Source organism: Silene latifolia, chromosome 3 (genome assembly GCF_048544455.1).
Source record: "Silene latifolia isolate original U9 population chromosome 3, ASM4854445v1, whole genome shotgun sequence".
In the NCBI taxonomy this organism is placed as follows: domain Eukaryota; kingdom Viridiplantae; phylum Streptophyta; class Magnoliopsida; order Caryophyllales; family Caryophyllaceae; genus Silene; species Silene latifolia.
Window position 1 is genome coordinate 10,730,162 of NC_133528.1, and position 22,662 is coordinate 10,752,823.

The 22,662-nt window shown below is 42.9% G+C and overlaps 1 protein-coding gene across 6 annotated transcripts; it reads right to left on the reverse strand.

Annotated features, from left to right (window-relative positions):
* Nucleotides 1-740: 740 nt before the first annotated feature.
* LOC141647175 (putative low-specificity L-threonine aldolase 2) lies at nt 741-21,586 on the reverse strand. Of its 6 annotated transcripts, none has more exons than XR_012545679.1 (7): nt 19,084-21,586; nt 17,253-17,363; nt 16,575-17,113; nt 16,334-16,399; nt 16,100-16,200; nt 12,871-12,938; nt 741-998 (listed from the first exon to the last, which is right to left on the reverse strand). XR_012545679.1 is itself a non-coding variant. In XM_074455268.1 (7 exons), exons 3-5 carry the CDS (start codon nt 16,861-16,863, stop codon nt 16,344-16,346), a joined length of 237 nt encoding a protein of 78 aa, XP_074311369.1. In that variant the 5' UTR covers nt 16,864-17,113; nt 17,253-17,363; nt 19,084-21,571; the 3' UTR covers nt 12,632-12,938; nt 16,100-16,200; nt 16,334-16,343. The 6 variants fall into 6 exon arrangements, 1 of the variants encoding a protein (XP_074311369.1); XR_012545683.1 differs by lacking the exon at nt 741-998 and having other exon boundaries at nt 12,623-12,938; nt 19,084-19,252; nt 19,357-21,585; XR_012545682.1 differs by lacking the exon at nt 741-998 and having other exon boundaries at nt 12,623-12,938; nt 19,084-19,151; nt 19,253-21,585.
* Nucleotides 21,587-22,662: the final 1,076 nt, after the last annotated feature.

Consider the following 22,662-nt stretch of genomic DNA (forward strand, 5'->3'; position numbering starts at 1 on the left):
ACTATGGTAAGGAAGTTCCCGTGCGGTGATGTTTGACCAACGATTTATAAAATTCTCATTTAAATTGTATTAATAATTTTGCATAATTTCAACTCCACCGATCAAAAGAGTCGCATGCGTTTTCAAATTGATAAGCCACGAAAAATCTTGATGTCTCAATATTAAATAATGAGTTTTGCAAACTGACCCAAGTTTCAGACCAATCATTGTCACATGCTTGTCTTGACCAATTGAATTACAAAATTCTTTTAAAAAAGGAATTCTTGTGCTTTCAACCTAATTCTTTTCCCTGTGATTTTAACTCTCCATGTTTTGTAAAAGTAATATGAATCAAGTTTTAATCGAACAGTTATTTATTAGTAATCTTTGAAAGTTACAACGTGAATCATGACTTTTAAAATGTGTGTTCTAGGTTGAGTCTTCATACAGTGTTTGATTAATTCACGAGCTTTAATAATATGAATTTATAATGTCTTTATATAACGATAGTAGCAGGCATGTACAATAGTTACGTATCCCAACCAGTGATAAAAATTGAAGTTTAGTTGATAATATTGTTGGCATGATAGTATGAGTGAAATTGAATAGTTTAAATTGATTCTTAATCGAGGGTGAAATGTTTATACGAGTCCAGTTGTTTACACATATTAATATACATTTGACACGTGGTGATACCTCTGAGTGCTCATCATAATTGCAGGGTGGTCGGATACATATAAATATAAAACTATGTTGTCATATCTTGGTAAAGTCGATGATATTAAAATAATTTGGTAAAGTTGATGGTATTAAAAGTAATTTAATTGTGCTAATATACTCACATGAATAATTACAATAATTATGTGTAAAAGTTTACACAGGGATGGTAGTAACGATTGTGTCTAAATGATCACACGTGTAGAGTGTCATCTGAGTTCTGAAGTCTTCCATATGGGTTGTGCGCCCATAGTTATAATTATTATCTTCATCGCAATAAATGATTTCAATTGAACCTAAACCTGTGACGCGATAATAAACAGTGTGTTATTTCGTATTGGAAATGATCGTCATTAGATCGTCATAAAATGCTAAAGAGATTCTTGCAATTGTAGGAGTATGATATAAAGGAAATTGTTGATATAATACGACGATTGGTATATCTAGATTCTGGAGTCATCACTATTAATTATATTCTAATAAAGATTGTTCATGATAACTAGGTTGGCAATACTATAATGGGATAACCCTTTTATGATTCACATGACACACATTGGTTTAAATGATAGTTGTTATAGTTACGCTTAATTGAGTCGTGAATATAACTGAGTAAAGAAGTGCAACTAAAATCCTGATGATTGAGGTAATAGTCGCTCATTAGTAAAGATAGGATTTGAAATGAATAAGTTGAAACTGTAAGATTATAATATATGAGTCGACGCCCAAGCTTGTTTTGTTGGAAGGAATTGAATTAAGCTACCTGAGTTTGAGTCTCGTAGTAAGTTGTAAAGGAATTCTATAGACGGCTATGTTATACGAAGTATATTAAGAATTTGATCACCGTCCAATATGAAAGTAAAGGTTTTGAAAATGAAGTTAAACTTTGTCATGTAAGTATAAATTCGGAAAGAGAGTTCCAAAGCAAGTGTCCGGTCGAATGGTTTCATGATCGTTGCTAAGTCCGGAGTAATGAAAGTAGAACGGAGTCACAAGTGGTGGGTCAAGTTAGTCATGTTGTTCGTCCATGTAGCGAATTGGTGGATTGTGGTTGGTTACGAATGTCGAAACGGGAAATGTGATTTGGTGATTTAAATGAGTTACGTGTTAACATGGTAAGTTGATATTAGCATGACAGATAACGAATAATGGTAAAAAAATTGGTGTCGATAAATACATTAACCTTGCATGTCATTGTGTTGGGTGCAGTTAAACATATTTAATACCAATAACGAAATTTTATGCATGATAGTCTTGTATGTTAACTTCCCAATATCGAGGTTACTCGCTTGTTTGACTCGACCAATATGTTTGTAGAATTTTTCAATCAAGGCGCATTCGTCATTCGTGAATAATTCCTAAACCCTTTGTTAAAAGAATTGAAAATATTTCTGACACGATAAGTACTGCGAAACTGGTTGTCTTCATTTCTATTGGTGATTCTGTGTCTTGACCTAAATCCGTACAATTAAGCAAAGGAAAGTCAGATTGGACCTATTAGGTTATAATTTTTCATAAATCGAGTTATCAAAGTGTTGACCATAATTCTTTTCGCATGTTGATGGATTCCCCGGGGTTTCTAAAGTAGGAGATTACAAGGATTGGTGAGACGAATGATTACTAATGATTTGTACGGGTAACGGTAGCTTCCTTGAGAGAGCTTGCATATAGATTGTCCTTGGTAAGGACTAGTTAACTTAAGCGAAAGTAGAGAACCTTTTATCATTTTTAAGTTGTTAGCAGTAATTTGAGGACGTTGTTATAATAATGAAGGTTACGGGGACGTAACCATGCTTTTAGTTGGGTAGGATTGTAAAATCTTGATGCTTAATTTGCAGTTGTTTGTAGATTATAGTTGATCAAGTTGATGTTTAGTTGTGGGGTACCTATGCAAATGAGTTCTATATGCTTTGTTCCTACTTCGGTTAGTTGGTTGATGTGAAAAAGGAGAGTGTGAATAAACCATTGGTAATGAGTTATGAGTGGCCTATGAGCCGAGTGATGATTACGGGAGTTATGTTTTCGGTCCAGTGCGACCATGGTTAATGAGTTTATGCTGAGTTTGAGATCGGAATTGAGATGAAAAGATGACGGTGTTCTCAGGTGATTATTTAGTTGTTATACAATTGTGTTCTCAGGTAGTTATTAATTTTAATTAGTTGGTTAAGTAGTGATGAGTTAAACTTCGGGACGAAGTTTATTTTTTAGGAGGGCAGAATGTAATATTCCGTATTTGTATGTTTGATTAAGGTGTCAAAAGCGTGTGTTAACCGTGTTAGAAATGCGTGACGTCCGTAGGGACGATATACAATACCTTGCTGTTGTTGAGTATGGGAGCGAACTTCGGGACGAAGTTCATTTTAAGGGGGGAAGACTGTAATACCCCGTATTTTTATATAATTAATTAAACGGATATTATTGAATTAAACGGATATAATTAAACGGATACTATTATATATTAATTATTATACATTTTATAATATTAATTAGGTCGGGTAAATTGTTGAGTCAATAATTATGATAAGTTATTTTATTTAACTCGCGTCGTATGGAGCTAAGTTAATTAAGACGGGTTTATAAGGATTCGAAAGGTAAATTAAATAATTAAACATCGGACCCAAAATAATTATGGGAAACCGTATTGTGGTAGTGTTTCGTGCCCATGGGACAAGCAAAGGCATGCTTGATTATTTTATACCACCCATACCCCACGCCTACACCAACTCCTATACAACCCATACTCCTCTTCTTCCTTTAAACCCGGCAACCCCACCCTTTTCCTCCATGTTTTTACACACCCATCTGCGCAAAACGAGAGAGAGAGAGAGAGCATGAGCGTTGGTGGTGCAAAGAAGGAAGAGCTAGGGAAGCATGTCGACGTTCATAGGCGGCTTTAGGTGGCTCTTCTGGTGGCGGAACAAGGTATGAGCAACCTCTTTTCCTCTGTTTTCATTTTATGTCGAGGTTTTGAGTAGTGTTTCGTGGCTTAGGGAGATGTTAATGGTGGTTGTTAGCAGGGTGAGGGAGTAGAGTGGTTAGTGACGATTGTAGTGGTGGTGTTCATGGTGGTTTTGAGTGGTTGAAATGGTGGCAGTAGGTATTGTCGACAAGGTGGAAGAAATGGGTTTATGTAGTGAGTTTCAGGCGAGTCAGGTGGTTAGGGGTGGGGTGGCGCCACCGTTGACTCGGGGGAGGTCGAAACGGTGGTGCCATGGTGCCTGTGTTCGTTGTCTGACGGTGAGCTCGGTGGTGGTGGTTGGGCAGTAGATAGGGGAGTGTTGCGGTGGTTGTAAGGTGAGGGTTAGAGGTGTTGGGTGAGCCGTGGTGGCGAACCACGCCTGTTGCCAGCCCTGGTTCGACTCGCCGGCGGCAGTCGACCAGGCTGGTGGTGGTTGTTTGAGGTGGGGTCAAGGTGGGCAGCAGGTGTGGTGGTGGTCACGGTGGTTCAGGCGACGGGAGGTGTGTTTGGGCGAGAGTGAATGCGGGAGTGTAGGGTCGGGTCTCTCGAGTTGTTTTTATATTTAATGCGGGTTTTCTTAATCGTTTAAATTCGTTAATCTTTCATTTATCATATTAGTTAGTTAATTTAATCCCCGAGCCATTCAAATAATTAAGTTAGTGTAATTCCCGAGATATTAAATTAATTAAAGATGGGTTTTGAGTCGGGATTGTTGAGTTGTTCAATGATTGACTCGGGTTTTATTAAATCGCACAATTCGTTTAATCCTCTAATTATCATTTGGTTTAGTCCCGAGTTATTTGAAATAAAATAATAATTAATAATAATTAATTAATTAAAGACGGATTAATGGAAAAGTTACTATATCGGGAAGTTTCCATTTTAAGAAATTATACTTTAATAATTGTCTATTTTGGGAAGTTGAGTCGAATACTAATTGGGTTACTTTAATTATCAGCCGGGCATAGGTTGGTGTCGGGATTGTATTTCGGGAAGACTTCTAATTGAGAGATCTCTATATTTAGTAGTCGGTAATTATAAATATTATAATTGTTTTTAGGTGGCGGATTCGTGATGGATCGATAATCCAATTCATTGCTTTATTTCTGGACGGCTTAACTGCTTAATCGGAATTGCTGGCACTTGAGGTAGGGGAAATACACTTGTCCTATTATCGTTATTGTTGAATTGTGTTGGCTGAATTCGTGGTGGTTGATTTATATTATCATTTATATTGGGAAAGGTGATTGGCCGATTTGATCGTATTGAGTAAGATATCACAACATCGGGTAACTGGCATGACTTTATGATTTATCAGTTCAGCGACTTATTTACATATTGCGTTGCATTAAATCTCTTGGGCGTTCATATGCATTGGAGACGGGGAATAAGGAGATTCGATTTATATTTCACTTCGTAAACGGCATGTGATATTATTTATAATGTTGATTAATTTTGTTATGTTATGCATATCCTATCATGTGGTGATATGAGACGGTGTGGAGATTATTCAGGGTCTGTGATATGGAACAGAGATTATTCAGGGTCTGTGATATTCAGGGGCTGTGATATTCAGGGTCTGTGATATTCAGGGTCTGTGATATTCAGGGTCTGTGATATTCAGGGTCTGTGACATGGTGCGGAAGTTATTGATATGGTGTGGAAGTTATTGATACGGTGTGGAAGTTATTGATACGGTGTGGAAGTTATTGATATGGTGGGGAGGTTATTCAGGGTCTGTGATATGGAGAGGTGGAGTATGTGACGAATTGGAAATGGAGTTATGTATTTTGTTGTCGTACTTATTATGTTTTCCCTACTCAACCTCGTGGTTGACCCTGTGTATTCGTGAACACCTGTGATGATCCGTTTTATGGGGAGCAGACTTGACAGGTTTAAGAGATAGGACGGGAGCTTGATGGGCGTGAGACATTGGATCAGACGACTTAGTGGCTAGATCATCACCTAGAAGACTTTCACTTTTATTTATGTCAGTTCTTGTAATCAAGTTGAAAAGAGGTTTGTAATAATTAAGTTAAAATATTATATAATTGCCCTGGAGTTTAATTTGTTATTCACTACCTCGGGAAACCGAGATGGTAACAGTCCGTTTTATTAGAGAATGTCTTGACGAGGACTTCTTTTATAAACCGGGGTGTTACAGCTAGGGCCGAGGTAATCGGGGTTATGGCTCGATAGCGATTCTTCTAGTGTACCGGTCATTGTGTCCCCGTCGCTCTCTACCGAGGCCGAGGTAATCGGGGTTAGTTAATGGCTCGGAGCGATTCTTCTCTTTGAGTGACAAACACTTCGACGGAAAAGTTGGGTGATTCATTCGTTTGCTATGATCATGCGTTGGGGTGTCCACAATGGGTTTGGACACCTCCGCCGCTATACAAAGTATTTCCTCAAGTTGTCGGTGTTCCAATGGCTCATCAAAGGCACACCTCCCATGTCCTGTCACCGGTATGTACCGGTCTCATCTCTTCAATCACCTTGTAGGGACCCTCCCGATTGGCCGTCGATTTACCATGAATATTTCCTTTGTTGGTGGCGGTGACTTCCTTAGGACTAGGTCTCCCACTTTTAAATCCCTCTTGTGGACTCTTCTGTTGTAGGCTCTTTTCATCCGGCTCGATATACCGCCAAGTTGAGGCGTTTCGTATCTCGGCTTTCTTCGACCAGTGTCTAAGGAAGCTTTGTGCCATCCTCGTTTTCAATCGGGTCAAGGTAGCCGTTCGAATGTTGGCACCGTTGCTTCAATCCAGTAGGGGCGCTTCGGAACCGTAGACTAGGTGGAAAGGGGTGTACCCCGTTGCTTCTTTCTCCGTGGTTCGAAGGGACCATAGGACGCCGGGTAGTTCATCGGCCCACCTTCCCTTAAGGTCTTCGACTGTCTTCTTCGCACCGTTGAGGATCGTTTTGTTGGCCGCCTCACTTTGTCCGTTGCTCGTGGGTGGCAGACGGAGGAGTATGCAAACTTGATACCAAGCTCTTCTAACCAATTCATTATCGTGTCACTCCGAACTCTCGGCCGTGGTCAAATACTATAACTTGGGGTAATCCGAAACGAGTTATAACATTTTCCCAGCATTACCTTTCGACGGCGCGTGTGGTCTTCGCCGCATCGCTACGGCCTTCAACCCATTTGGTGAAGTAATCAACGACGATCAAGAACTTCCTTCCTCCCGGAGGTGTTGGGAATGGCCCTAGCATGTCCATCCCCATCGTGCGAAGGAAGAGGGCCGAGCACCGGTTGTAGGTCCCTAGAGGGAGCGTGTACACGGGGCATGCATCCGACGATTCGTGCACTTCTTGGTCTTTGCTCGGAATCTTGAAGCATGGTGGGCCGAAGTAGCCGGCTCGTAGAGCTTTGTGGGCTAGCGTTCTTGCCCCTATGTGGTGTCCACAGATGCCTTCGTGAATCTCTGTCGATGCTCGCTCTGCGTGGTGGTGACCGACACACTTCAAAAGTGGTCTTATTACGGACCTTCGTACGCAGTTCTCCTTCGAACACTAAGTACCAGCGCGATCCGTTTCATTTTGGCCGAGGGATTGCGCCCTCCGTAATTCACCGTAAGTTTGTATTTCATTATCGGAGTCATCCACGTTGTCTCGGCCTCTACGTTGCCCACCATGCCGTCGGTCTCGGTGATGCTCTTCGCATTCCGGATATCTACCAAAGACGGTTGGTGACGTTCTTGATGGTTGAGTGGCAAGTTTGGAGAGAGCGTCGGCCGGTTGTTCTCGGATCCGGGAACGCATTGGATTTGGAAAGACTTCAATTTCGCTATGTCGGCCTTTACCCTTTCTAGGTACCTTACCATTCCGTCGTCCCGAGCCTCAAACTCCCCTCTGATTTGGTTAGTAACCAACGGTGAGTCTGCATCTTCAACACAATGTGCTCTGCTCGCGACCCTAGCTAGCTCGACCCGGTTATCACCGCCTCGTATTCGGATTCGTTGTTCGAGGCCGAGAAGGTGAATTTCAAGGCGTACTCGAACTCGTCCCCGTTTGGGCTGATGATGAGGATGCCGGCTCGAGTGTTCGTCGTGGAGGAGCCGTCGGTGTAGACCTCCCATACGCCTGGGTTTGGCTCTTCTTGATACGTGCATTCGGCCAGGAAATCTGCAAGTGCTTGCCCCTTTATCGAAGGTCTTGGTTTGTATTGAATGCCGAAGCCGGAGAGTTCCACCGCCCACTTGATGAGCCTTAGGATTGCTCGAATTTTTCCAAAGCTTTCTCTCTAACCGGTCGGTTAGGACCGGTCACGGGATGCGCGTCGAAGTAGGGTTTTAACTTCCTCGTGGCAACGATTTACGCCGAAGGCCGCTTTTTCGATTAGTGGGTAATTTCTCTCGGCGGGCGCAGTGTATGGTCGACAAAGTAGATTGGGTGTTCTTTGTTTGTCTTCTTCCCTCGATGATCACCGCACCGACCGTGGGCCGAGGTAATCGCTATGTATAGGTATAGCGTCTCCCCAAAGACGGCTGGACAGAGTTGGGAGAGTCGAAGATGAGCTTTCAATCGCCAAGGCCGTGCTCGCTCCTCCCCACCAAGTCTTTATTCCCTTTCAAAACTTTGAAGAATGGGGTGCTCTTGTCGGTTGACCGAGAGATGAAACGGGCGAGAGCCGCCATTCTTCCCATCATCATAACCTCTTTTCGATTCCTTGGCTCGGTGAGGTCTAAGATTGCTTGGACTTTGTCCGGATTTGCATCGATGCCTCGCACCGACAAGTACACCGAGAAATTTACCCGCCGGGACACAAGTTGCATTTCATTGGGTTGAGCTTCATCTTGTACTTCCTTAGTGAACAAAATGTTTCGTGTAAATCGGCCGGTGCTCTTTGTCGGACTTGCTTTTTACAATAGCATCGTCGACGTAGGCCTCAATGTTTCGCCCTTTTTGATTTTGGAACACTTTGTCCACCGACCTTGATATACGTTGCGCTGGCGTTTTTCAAACCGAACGGCATCATTTTGTACATGTATGTGCCGTTAGCGGTGATGAATGCGCATTTGGGCATGTCTTCCTCGACCATGAAAACCTGGTGATATCCCGAGAAGGCGTCTAGCGGGCTCGGATGGTGTAGCCTCGCCGTGGCATCGATTAAATTTGTCTATCCGCGGAGGGTAACAATCTTTGGGGCATGCTTTATTAAGTTGGGTAAAGTCTACACACATTCTCCATGCCCCCGATGACTTCTTTACCATCACAACATTGGCTAACCATTAGGGTAGGTGCAAGGCATAATAAAGCCCGCCGTAAGTAGTTTGTCTACCTCGGCTTTGATGGCCTCGTCTTTCTCGGATGAGGAGTTCCTCATTCTTTGCTTGACAGGGCGAGCGGTGGGGAGGACGTTCAGCTTGTGAATAATCACCTCCGGCCACACCCGGCATCTCTCGGCCGAGTAGGCGAAGACGTCTTTGTTTTTCCTTAGCGAGTCCGGGAGTTTGGCTCGAATTTTGGCTCCAGGTTGGTACCAAGCGGTTACGGTGCGGCTGGGTCAATCTCCACCTCTTCGGTCTCTGCTCCTTCGACCATGCTAATGGTTCGGTCGTGCTCGGGCACTGGGAGTGTCAGATCCGGAAGGATTTTAATTTTGAAGCGCCGGCTCTCACCCTCTCTAGATACCTCGTCGTCTTATAGTCCCGAGCCCCGTATTCTCCTTTGATCTGGTTGGTCAATGAGAGCGAGTCATTTTTACCACGACGTGTTCGCGCCCGGCGGATTCGCTAGCGACTCGGTTATCATTGCCTCGTACTTGCATTCGTTGTCCGAGGTCGAGGAGGTGAGCTCCAAGGCGTGCTCAAACACATCTCCGTTCGGGCTAATGATAACGACGCTGGCTTTCGAGCTATCCGTCGTGGAAGGGCCGTTAGTGTGTATCTCCCATACGCCGGGATCCTTCTCGTTCTTCGAGGTGAGTTTATGAGCCTCCCCCCGGCCCGAGACGTATATTAATGTCAAGGCCCGGACGGATATTACGGCTTGGGTTTCACTCAAAGTGACCCGGCCTATGAGAACGTCGTGGGCGGATGTGCGGTTGATGACTATAAAATCGACATAACGTTCTGGCCGCAGTTCCCTCGCCGAACCCACGGCAGTCGACCGACCCTGTGGGTACCAGGCCGACCCGAGAAAAGGCATGTACGGCGGGTTGGTGCGGGGTTCAAATCTTCGACTCTCGCACCGAGGCCGAGAAAGCATTCTCGTACATAATGTTCGTGTAGGCGCCGTGTCGATTAGGCACCTCTTCACCAAATGGTTGGCTATGTCCGGGTGGATTGTGAGTGGGTCGTTGTGAGGAGCAATGACTCCCTCGTAGTCCTTTGTCCGATAGTCATATCGGGGATTTTGGGAGCGGGGTGGTTTGTGTTGGGCACAAAGTTGACTACCGACATGGCTCATTCGATTGTCGTTTGTGTCCATGAGCGGACCCATCGTTCCGTTGCCTCCGATGACAACATGGATTACTCCTATCCGTTCAAAGACGGATTTCTTCATTTTGACCGCCGCATTCGGTTTCGGCCTTTGGCGACATACTTGTCGAGGCTCCCCTTAGGATCGGCTCTTCAATGGCGTCCTTCGGATGTCGGCGATCGTTGGTTAAGTGTCCGGTGTGGCCGTGGTACTCACGTGATTGGCTCGTGTCACCGTCACTCCTCGGCCTAGGGGCCTTTCCCCTTCGGCCTTCGCTCTTGCTCGGAGCGAATACCTCGGCGGCCGACACGACTAGGGGGTGTGATCGCCGCACCGTTTTTGTAGTACGCTCCCGAACTCCCCGGCGCCCGTCGAGTCTGTCTCTGGCGGATTTGTCGACCGTGACCTATTATTGTCACGGCGTCTTTCATCGGGGTTGCCCTCCCGGCGGCTCTTCTTTTCTGAGTGCTCGGCCTCGTTGGGGCCTAACCACGTCTTGTGATAGTCTTCTACTTTGATGGCACGGTCGGCCATTTTCTGGCGGCATCAAGCCCAGGCCTCCGCACTTGATGAGCTCATTTTTCAAATCTCCCTTCGGGAGGCCCTTCATCGCCGCGAAGGCCGCGCGATTCGGATTAATCTCTCGAATCTGTTGGACCTTTCCGTCGAACCTCTTCATGTAGCTTCGTAGAGACTCGCCCCCTCTCTGTTTGATAGTTAGGAGGTCCGATGTCTCCACGGCCCTTCTCTTGTTGCAAAGAGTTTGGGCTAAAAAGGCGTCCCTTAGGTCGGCGTAGTAGTACACCGAGCCGTCGGGAAGCCCCTTGTACCAACTTTGAGCCATCCCATGCAACGTTGTTGGGAAAACTCGGCACCACACTTTCGTCAAATTTGCTCCCATACCGACATGTGAGACTCGAAAGCCTCGGCGTGGTGGTGGATCGCCTTCCCCTTTGTATGATATGGGCGCAACTTGAGCTTAGTTGGCACTGGACTTCTAGGACGAGGCGGCGAGGGGTCGTCGATCACATGCCGGATGGCACGTGGCGATCGGCTCCTCGCATTCCTAACCCGGCTCCTCTCCTCGTAGCGGGAGGGGCTCCTTCTTCGACTTGGACTTCTTCTCCAACTCGCCGAGTCGGACTCCTCCGGCTCCTTTGGGGTATGCCTCGTTCGTGTTGCGGGGACGCTGTCCTCCCACGAGTACGGGAAGGACTTAGGTCTACCACGCCCACTTTGGGCTCCCGCGACTTTTTGGGTCGCTTCTCCTAGTGCTCCGTTCAAATTTCTCGGAGTCACATTTTGGGCCCCGGTCTTTTGGGACGAGTTTCCGCCGCTCTTGTCGGCGTGATAGTGTGAGCAGACGTATTACTAATTAGGTCCGGGACCATTTTCGGCTTTGCTATGTCAACCACATGCCCCATGATGGTGACCTGGTTGGTGGCGCGGCGTGTCCGGTATTATTGGCATCCCGAACTCCGGTTGGATTACCCCATGCCGGTGGAGGGCCGCACGACTCGAGAATTGTTGAAGGTATCATCTTGTTGGAACGCGGTTTCGTCGGTCACGACTGCGTCTTGTTGTTTCGACATCTTCTCAGCTTTTTGGGTGGGTTTTTGTTTTTTTTTTTTTTTTTTGTTTGGGAATGAATGTGACTAGCTTCTAGTGTCTTCCCCCGAGACGGCGCCAATTGTTCGGGTGTAATTCCGAGCAAGTATAGTTACCACCGTGGCTTGTTGAATGATGTCTCGAGTTGGATTCTCCCTTGGTCTTAATCGTTCCTCTCGGCCCACCGCAACAATGAACGCAGGCGAGGGCTTGGCTTTGTGCCAAGCGTACTCACTCCGACGCCAAGTCATAAACTTAATATGTATAAGTTGTATGCTAATTGGCTAGGAATGTATTGTAGAGAGATAAGGAAGATTATACCAGGTGAATAGTGTATTTAGGTTAAGTTGTGTATTTCTGGATTGGATGGGATCCTTTCCTCAATGAAGGTTGAGGAGTATTTATAGACTTCACCTTTTGTCACGTAGTGGCCAAGTGGCCAAGTGGCTAGCAGGTGGAAAGACTGATCTACCCCTCGGCCGAGGGACTGTGGTCGGCCGGCGGGCCCCGGTGACCCGCCGAGGGGTCTTGGATATGAGTACGCGGATATGTATCCCTATTTGGCGAGTTGTCATGCCGGGACCGGTTGGCAGGCCGATGGGCCGCATCGGCTAGGCTGTCTAAGTCGTTGACTTGCTGTGGACATCTTTGACCTTGCTCAATATGTTGACTTGGTCAGCGGTGCAGAATATGCCCCATCAGATATAATTTATTTTCTAGTTCGTATTATTGATGTTGAATTGGCTTCAGTTTAATAACACCTCGAATTGGGTGGCTTTAAGTTCTAGGGTCTCCATCTCATTCATATATTTATCTATTTTATTCTTCGTGAGGGTATTTTAATCAATTTACCCTACTGCTATTACGAAACTGTGATATTACGAAAGTCCAACAGGGTGATAAAAAAAACTCTGTATGTTTATTTCTTTATTTAAGTTACTTTATTGCATTATTAGTTCGGCAATCTGAAATTCTGACCAGTGTTCAGCCCTAACTTCAATTTTTGAATCCCCTACTGGTATAAAGTTCCTGACAGGCGACAGCAGCGCGATAAAACTTCAAATTTTATCTAGGCATTAATGAAGTGTCATGTCGTATGGAAATATCGGTGCGTTAGACAGACGCAACCACTGGGAAGTGTCGAAAGTATAGTCTAAAACATCAAAGCTAAATAGAAGATTTACCTTTCTTGGCGACTTCCACAATTCACGACCTTCCTTACGTTGCTTTCCTCCAGTGCCTAGTTACTGCCCTGCTAATCACCAACCAGGTATGCAGGAAGGAACACTGGTTAAGATTGTACCTTAACTAATACTCTAGTAAATCTCTGAAAAGCATTATACCCACGAAACGGAAACCATTTATCACTCTCATCAACCACATTACACAACAACCTTGAAACCTTACTCTTAAAACTATAAGAAATCACTTTACCAGGAATCGACAACACAATCTCACAACCATCATTCCCACCGCGAATAACAGCAAGAATTGAAAAAGCATAAAACCTCAAACTCCTCCCAAACCTATCAATCCCATCTTGAAACAAATCCTCCTCAAACCCAACCCCAACCAAATCAAGATCAACGCGAAACCAATCCAAACCCTCATCCAATTCCAAAACATCAAATTCCTTACCACAATTAGTCCTAATCCCAATCAAATGCAAATGCCCACAACACTCCCCAAAGTACCTAAACCGTTCTAAATACGTTCCCTCGTCGAAAACCCTTGGCAAAATCAATCTCCCAACACATTTCCTATCCAAATCATAATACACAGTCCATCCAACTTGAAATATATCTATATCGCATCTATTATTGCAGTATTTGGCTCGTAAGACTCGTGACAACAAGCTCGACAATTTTAATGATGATGTGTCCAGACCTTGAAACAAGTAGCCACTAGGCGTATAGCGTTACAGACCATCAACCGCGTGGGCCGTGGCCGTCGTATCTTTGAGAAAATCAACAACATTGTAACCTCAAAGAGGATAAAGACTCTCAATAAACTGAAAAGCATTATACCCACGAAACGGAAACCATTTATCACTCTCATCAACCACATTACACAGCAATCTTGAAACCTTACTCTTAAAACTATAAGAAATCACTTTACCAGGAATCGACAACACAATCTCACAACCATCATCACCATCCTCACCATCGCGAATAACAGCAAGAATAGAAAAAGCATAAAACCTCAAACTCCTCCCAAACCTATCAATCCCATCTTGAAACAAATCCTCCTCAAACCCAACCCCAACCAAATCAAGATCAACCCGAAACCTAACAAACCAATCCAAACCCTCATCCAATTCCAAAACGGAACCTCATCGGGCAAATGTACCCCGGTATCTGTCCATATCTTCGAAACTGAGTCATATAATTGGAAAAAGGTATTGACGAGGTAGAAATGAGGCGACCGTTTCGGGTCGAAAGCGAGCGAGCGACCCCGTATCTGTCCACATCTTTATCTACTGATCAATTTTTCTCGGTCGTCTATATATGAGCAATATTGTCACTTAGGGTGTGTTTGGATAGTAAATGTGGAGGGAAAGGAAGGGGAGGGGGAAGGAGGGAAGGGAAAGGGAGAGAAGGGAAGGGGAGTGGGAATGAAGTGTGGTTATTTGGATACAATTTCCCTCCAAATCTTGCCCATTGTGGAGAGATTTTGATTAGCCTTGGAGGAGGGAAATTGAATCCCTCCAAATCTCTCCCCCTCCGTTTCCCTCCACCCTCATTTGCTATCCAAATAAGGGATTTTAAATCCCTTACTCTCCCTCCCTTTCTTTTCCCTCCAAATCAGTCAATCCAAACACACCCTTAATTAATGTCATGCCATAAATACCGATATTAATCATAGGTACAATATTAAACATCAATTATTGTTTATCTTTTACATAAATAAGGCAAATAAAATATCCTTATAGGATTATATATGCAAATTATTTAGTTGATTTTTTTGGATAATAGGGGTTATTTAGCAAATTAATTAGAGATTTATGGTCTATTTCAAACTATTTTGGCCCAATTGGTCCACGCCATCACTTTTATTTTTTTTCAAGTTTTTATGTAAAGCCGCTAAAGTCTCTAGCGGCTTGTTTTTGTAGTACCAACTGCAATTTTCTTTTTGTTGGCATGAAACCCGTCTTTGCCTCTTTACATAACACTTTGACTGAAAGTTGCAGGCTTCACCTGTTTGGAAAATGACAAAATGTGGAGCCGCTAGGAATCTTAGCGGCTTTACATGTTCGGTATTTTTCTAAACTTGCAGTAGGTACTATAAAATTGGTACGGATACAAGCCGCTAAACCTTAGCGGCTATACATAAAAACTGGAAAAAAAAATTAAAGTGATGACGTGGACTCATTGGGCCAAAAGAGTTTGAAATGGAACCTAAATCCCTAATTAATTTGCTAAATAACCCCTATTATCCAAAAATTATTTAGTTTATACTTTATATTATTTAGTTTTCTTTGTTATTTATACCACAAATTCTTATTTCAGACCGCAAGATCCGTCTGAAATAGTAAGACGGATACCGTTTCCTCTTACAAAAAACCCATTTAGGGAGTGAGTGGGAAAGCACATGGGGTGTCCCACCACCCATGTGCTTCACACTTGTGAGAGGTCTTATTGTTTCAAACGGAACTTGCGGTCTGAAGCAAGAAGGACTGTATTTATACAGATTTCCGTAACTTCTACGTCTCTTTAATTCTGCCCTGATCAACCCTTTCAATGGATGCGAGTTTCAAAACCCTACAACCATGTTCGTCAAGAGTTAGCCTTCCCATGGAATTAATATTATCATGTATACTCCCCAAATTACCCGCTAATCCCTCTTTCGCTTCAAATGCGTTTCCAAGTCTTTTCTAACCGAGATTTCATCCCCCAAATTCAATGCATTATTTGCCGAGGCCAATGATTGCCTCTTAATCCTCCAAGGCGAGTACGGCTCCTTCAGTATATACGAACTGGACTCTCTACACTCTCCTCCTACGGTCTGCCCTTGCCCTATACCGTCACAATGGTATGCACTCCATATGTCGATGGTGGCTTCTTGCGAATCTTACCTCTTGATTGCGAGCGGAGACAATGACCACCTTGAAAGTCTCATCTTGGTCAACCCAACTACCCGTATTTACCGTGTACTCCCTAAAGTTTTCGTTTCCACTTGGTCTGACTCTGTATATTATGGGATGTGTCATTGTTTAGATGATGAATTAAATGCCGATTTCAAAATTGTCAGGTTTGTCAAAAAAAATGGTCTAAGGGAAGTCATCGTCTACAGTTTGAGAACTAATTCGTGGAAACTAATAGAGTCTGAAAAGTCCACAACTGAATATATGTTTCCTTGATAAATCAAGATTTCCGAAATAGGAACTAAAGTGAAAGAAAGGAATATACGCACTTGTAGTTGTCATCTGGCATGACCAAGATACCATGCTCGTCCAACGTTTTGCATAGCTTAGCTGCATTTGTGCTAGAATCCTTACATATATTCACATAGACCTGGTAACAGATGAAAATCACACCGCGAAATAATAAATTCTCTGTTCTGAGAAAATGTACGCCATAATAACTTCCATAAGAAGAGACGATATCTCAGTGAATCAGTGATACTGATTGGTTCAAGAACACTTACAATATTGGTCTCAAGTCTCAACTGCTGAAATATCGACGTGAAGCCCCTGAATTTTGTTCAGCCCAACTGTCACATAATTAATAAATTAAATTAAAGCAATGATGTTAGACAAGTTTTGTATTTCAGAGATACTCGACTGAACGTAACAGGCACAGGTTTGTAAGGGCAAGTTTTAATGTCGTGTCAACGTGCAGACATGCAGTACATAGGAGCTACCGCAGTAATAGTCTACCAAATTTACCTGCTAAAAGCTTAGCATGCTTATGATCATCCTCTAGCCTTTTCACATTCTCTTTAACTGCAACAAGCGCAGCAGCACATAGAACCCCAACCTGCCTCATAGCACCGCCTAAAGTTTTTTGGAGAATTTTTGCCTGAAAAATTCGAGAAATAACAAAAATGTCACTAGGCAAGAAAGATTTACTACTAATATTCCACACCAGGCAAATATATAGAATGCCTTGGTTATGAAATTTGCAGACCCGACAATGACAGTTCCGACAGGCGCTCCCAAACCTTTGGACAAGCATACCTTTTGACCAATGAATAAGAGCAACACGTTAAGAACGCAGTATAGATAAACAGATACTTCTGTAAAATTGTTTAATTAGCTTTCCGATTCTAAATAAGCTGATTTGCTTAAAAATTATTCGTAAGAAGGTTGGTTACAAGGTTTTCTGATTATTGAAAACTTGGGATTGAGCGCCATGAAAACTGAAGTATAATTAACGAAACTGAATCTGCTGCTTGAACCAATCTATCTACAGGAACAGCAAGTGCCTGACAATGGAAGAAAGCGGGATTCTTGTAAGAAATAGCGTTTCAAACACTGACAATTCTAAGTATAAATCATGATGCTCAAAGCATAATAATGAATTGCATAAATAAAGATGGATGGCAATATAATGCTTCAACTTACAGTTGCAGCATGAAAATGCGATCCCTGTCAATATGAAGCTTCAAACCATGCTTCTTTGCCAGCTCTCCAACTCTGTCTATGTATTCTACAGACAAACATCGACCACCAGTACTGCAATACAACACGAATTATATGGTCAGTTTAATACAGGCATTGAAATTACGGCCCTGATCTGATCAAAATAGCCTTTCTGCATTTTGACACGGTAAGGTGTGTGTACATCTAAAACCATGTAAAATTGATCCGATCTCAAGACAAAAGAAACAGTAGCTGAAAGCCTGAAATGGACTCAAACCCAAAATTGAACCTATATGAAACAACGCGGCCTAAAAGTGAATTAACCAGAAAATGACATTTGACAAGAACTGTAACAGCTAACCCCGAAATGACAAGAACCTGAACTGGGCTAACCAGAAACTAACCTACTACTACTTTTAGGTAAAGTTAGTTACTAGGAACAGTTGAAGTTCATCTGATTTCTCCGTTAACTCGAGTTTTCTGATAGAATGATTCAGAATGACAGGGTTAATGTTAGAAAGCAAATCAAGATTACCAGAAAAATCATACTTACTTTCCGTTTTGGACGTCTTAGTTAATTGTTTACCTTTCTATTCGGGAATGCATTTGATGGGCAATTTGATCCTTCACACTCAATTTGGTCCACTAGTCATCTAACAATTGACCCTCTTCTTTTTGCCAGGTCTAAAACCAATAGCTAATTACAACATGCAGACTACAAAAATCGACCTTGTCAATGATGGCATCTATGACACTTCAAGCGGCCAACATCCTAGCAAGGATTTCTACGGCATGAGGTCGCAATCATTTTGTTGTTGGATATAATTTATTTTCTAGCTCGTATTATTGATGTTGAATTGGCTTCTGTTTAATAACACCTCGCATTGGGTGGCTTTAAGGTCTAGTGTCTCCATCTCATTCGTATATTTATCTTTTTTATTCTTTGAGAGTTTATTTTAATCAAAAATAAACAAATGATAAGACTGAGGGAGCACAAGCTTAATTTACTACCCCATTTATATTTAGGGTTGGCGTTTCATTGTTAGAAAGGTTGGTAATTGATAATGAGACGAGACAAATCGCGAGCAGCTTGAGTCCGGCTCAGTTAAGACTCAACTCGTCATTATGTCTGCAAATGTCCTCCTCCCTGCCATTATAGCTACCTTACTTCAATCGTTAATATGTTTGCAGTTCTACTCTCTACGAAACGAGCCCTTAATTTCCTCAAAATTGATCACTTAGTGCACCCTCTCACTCTGATAGCTAAGCTTCCGCACTACTTCGTATCGCAGAGCCTTCACCCACACCCACAAAGTCCTTGACAGCAGCGCGAAAAAAAAAATAGTCTGATTTGTCTTCTTCATCTAATTTACTTTATTACAGTACTGGTTCGCCAATCTAAAATTCTGACCAGTGTTCAGCCCCTAACTTCAACTTTTGAATCCCCTACTGGTATTACGAAACTGTGACATTACGAAAGTTCCTGACAGGCAACAGCAGCACGATAAAAAACACACTGTGTGATTTAGCTTCTTTATCTAAGTTACTTAATTACATTCCTAGTTCGCCAATCTAACACGCAGCACCAGAAAACAGAGAAAACACAATTCCTGATTTCTAAGCTCATGATTTACACAACGCCAAATTTTATCTAATACTCCGTAGTATTCTCGATCATTCAATTACAAGGATGAACAAGTAAAAACACAACTACTTTCTTGGTGTATGGAAATATCGGTGCGTTAGACAGACGCAACCACTGGGAAGTGTCGAAAGTATAGTCTAAAACTTCAAAGCTAAATAGAAGATTTACCTTTCTTGGCGACTTCCACAGTTCACGACCTTCCTTACGTTGCTTTCCTCCAGTGCCTAGTTACTGCCCTGCTAATCAGCAACCAGGTATGCAGCAAGGAACACTGATTAAAATGGTACCATCCTGAATACTCTAGTAAATCTCTGGTTTGCTGCATTATGGGTTTCACCTTTTAAAAGTTTTATGCATAATACGGTCAATTAGCTGACAATGTTGTTCTAGACCAACGGAATACACACAGCAAGAGATTATCGACAATATGAAGTGATCAACCTGATACAAGTGTAGCCAAGCAAAGAAGTCATAGTCCAGCAAAGAGTCTCCAAAATAATTGAACAACCGAGTAACAGATATCGATTGGTGCTATTGGCGTCTCTTTAAATCCAGACTTCTAGACCAGGCTCCTGCTATACTAATGCAGCACTCATGCACCCGAGCAGTACTTGTGAGACCTAGAAAGGGCTATTGACCCGCCCCCCATTGTGTAAGCCTGACCAGTCCCATTAACCTCAATCCTATGAGGCTATGACTCGTATTCGCACAGTCATATTTGTTGTTTTTCTTTTCTTTCTTTTTTTTTTATTTGTGTGGAATAAGGCGAGTCACAAGGACAATAATAACACAATTCCAGCCACAACTGCCTTAATCCGAATGATTTAAGGTTGGCTGACATAAACCATCCTCTGAAATTGTCCAATACAGGTTGCATACCTGAAGTATAAACGAGAGAAACGAAAAGGGAGAGAGGACATGATGAAGGATGAAGGTGTAAAAATACAAATTTTCTCCTTCATCCAACTCCTAATCTCAAAGCTCCTGATATACAGTATACACTATGCCAAATTTCAATTAATGGGTAATCCATTCTGAACAATCAATTCCAACTACGTTTACGTCAAGGCATGATTCTCATCCAATTACAAGGATGAACAAGTGCAACAACAAAATGATTTGGGGTTAGCTGAAACAAATCATCCTTTGAAATCGTCTCAGACCAGTTGCATACCTAAAAAATATATATATAAGAGAACAGGAAAGGAAGAGAAGGGAGCAAGGACAGGATGAACATCCTTTGTAATTGGACAAACAAACCATGAGAGTAAAACCAAATTAGTAACTCAACTGTGAACAAATTTCTCATTAAATTTAAGATAAATTCGAGAATTTGAACAAATGTAGCTTTCGGCATAAGCTAACTTTCATCATTATCAGTAACACAAACACATTACACAACTTCAGAAAATCAACAACATTGTAACCTCAAAGAGGATAAAGACTCTCAATGAACTGAAAAGCATTATACCCACGAAACGGAAACCATTTATCACTCTCATCAACCACATTACACAACAACCTTGAAACCTTACTCTTAAAACTATAAGAAATCACTTTACCAGGAATCGACAACACAATCTCACAACCATCATCCTCCTCCTCACCACCACCACTACCGCGAATAACAGCAAGAATTGAAAAAGCATAAAACCTCAAACTCCTACCAAACCTATCAATCCCATCTTGAAACAAATCCTCCTCAAACCCAACTCCAACCAAATCAAGATCAACCCGAAACCTAACAAACCAATCCAAACCCTCATCCAATTCCAAAACATCAAATTCCCTAACACAATTAGTCCTAATCTCAATCAAATGCAAATGCCCACAACACTCTCCAAAGTACCTAAACCGTTCTAAATACGTTCCCTCGTCGAAAACCCTTGGCAAAATCAATCTCCCAACACATTTCTTATCAAAATCATAATACACAGTCAATCCAGTATGACTCAACCAAAACATCCTCCCTTTCCAATACACACCCCTCTGAAAATCAACATCAAACGGAACCTCATCGGGCAAATGTACCCCGCTATCCGTCCATATCTTCGAAACTGAATCGTATATTTGGAAAAAGGTATTGACGAGGCAGATGAGGTAGAAATGAGGCGACTGTTCTGGGTCAAAAGCGAGCGAGACGGAGGAGGTGGAGGTGGGGGTGGGGGAGGGGATGAGGAGGGAAGATAGGGTTGTCGGGTTTGAGACGGTGAAGTGAGGGGAGGAGAGGGAGAGGAGGAGGCCGTTGGAGGAGTGGATGGGTGGGGTCAGGGTTAGGGTGTGGGGTAGGGGAGGTGATGACGTGGACGGGTGGAGAGGGATGAAGGTTGGGGTAGGGGAGATGAGGAGGAGGGATGACGGTGGTGGATGACGGCGGCGTAAGGTGTGGAGGAGAGTGAAGGAAGGGGAAGAGATGACGTTGTTGAATTGTTTGTTGACGGTTTTGAGACGGAGGAGGGGTTTGGTTGGGATGTGGGAGAGGATTTCTGTTAAGAGGTCTGTGGTGGTGAAAATGGCGGACGGTGGTTGCGGTGGTGGTGGGGTGGACATGGTGGTGGGAGAAGAGGGATGAAATGAAATGAGGGGAAGGAGAATGATGATGGTGAAGTTGATGAAAATGGAGATGGCCCGATTTGATAATAACCCGTATATTTAGGGACCCGCCCAAACTATTTCTCTCTTCTTTTGTCTAGTTGGACTAGCTCTGTAGTCAATGGAGTGAGCAGTTGAGCATAGAGATGGCAATTCGGGCCGGGTTAAGGCGGGCGGCACGGACATGACACGACACGGATGAATAATACTGATGGCACGGCCACGGCACGAACGGGTTGAAGGCGGGTCGCGGCTGCGTTTTTTGGGAATTTCCGTGCCTGGGCACGGCACAGCCGAAGCACGGAGGGTCCGACATGAATCAGGCACGGGTCGATATTTGGGTTGTTTCTTAATTATTTAATTAAATCTAGTACATTAAAAATATAAGTAATCAACTACTAAAGACATCAGGCACATTAATATTTAATAAAATATATATTTAAATCATTAATATTCACTATTTATATAAATAAAAAAGTATTTAGAAAAAAAATACTAAGGCTATTGGGTCGGCCCACGTACCAGACACAATTAGCCATGGATCAGGCACGGCCCGAGCACGAAATTGGACGTGCCAGGAGCGGGCCGCGGCGGAGGTTTGGGTGAGTGGGTCAGGCACGGCACGATACGGCCAACCCAATATAATATTCGTGCCTGGGCTAGGCAAATATGGATTTAGAACCTCATACTACAATACTATCAAACTTCATTCCATTCCATTCCGACTTGTTGAAACAAACGACTCCTAAACGTATAGGTGTATCTAAAAATTTTACTCCAAAATGCATCTTCTTAAATACTCCATCTCATATCATATGGGCACAATACTTTAGGAAAAGTATAAAAATAATGAGGAATGGGTTGGATGGGGTTTGGTGATAGGAGAGAGACGAATAATTAGGAGTTAAATAAAGAATTGTGGAACCAAAACATTAAGGAAAGTAATAAAATAAGAGTAAAAGAGTTGTGTGGGGTTCGGTGATAGAAGTCTGGGATGAATAAAATAAGAGTAAAAGTTACTAAAAAGGGAAATGGAGCATTACTTGAATAATCAGTTTCGGAAAAGAGGTAACATTATAGTGAATGGGAGGGAGTAAGAAAGATAATTACAATTAAGTCAATTTACTAAATAAGGAAACTAATAATTATATTTTA

Bases quoted from the DNA above. Each gene is read 5' to 3' on its own strand.
- LOC141647175 (XM_074455268.1), bottom strand. From the start codon at position 16,863: ATGCTTGTCCAAAGGTTTGGGAGCGCCTGTCGGAACTGTCATTGTCGG. The intron at 16,708-16,815 runs GTCTGCAAATTT...CGAATTTTTCAG, and splicing joins GTCGGAACTGTCATTGTCGG to GCAAAAATTCTCCAAAAAAC. The intron at 16,400-16,574 runs GTAAATTTGGTA...ATTATGTGACAG, and splicing joins GCATGCTAAGCTTTTAGCAG to TTGGGCTGAACAAAATTCAG.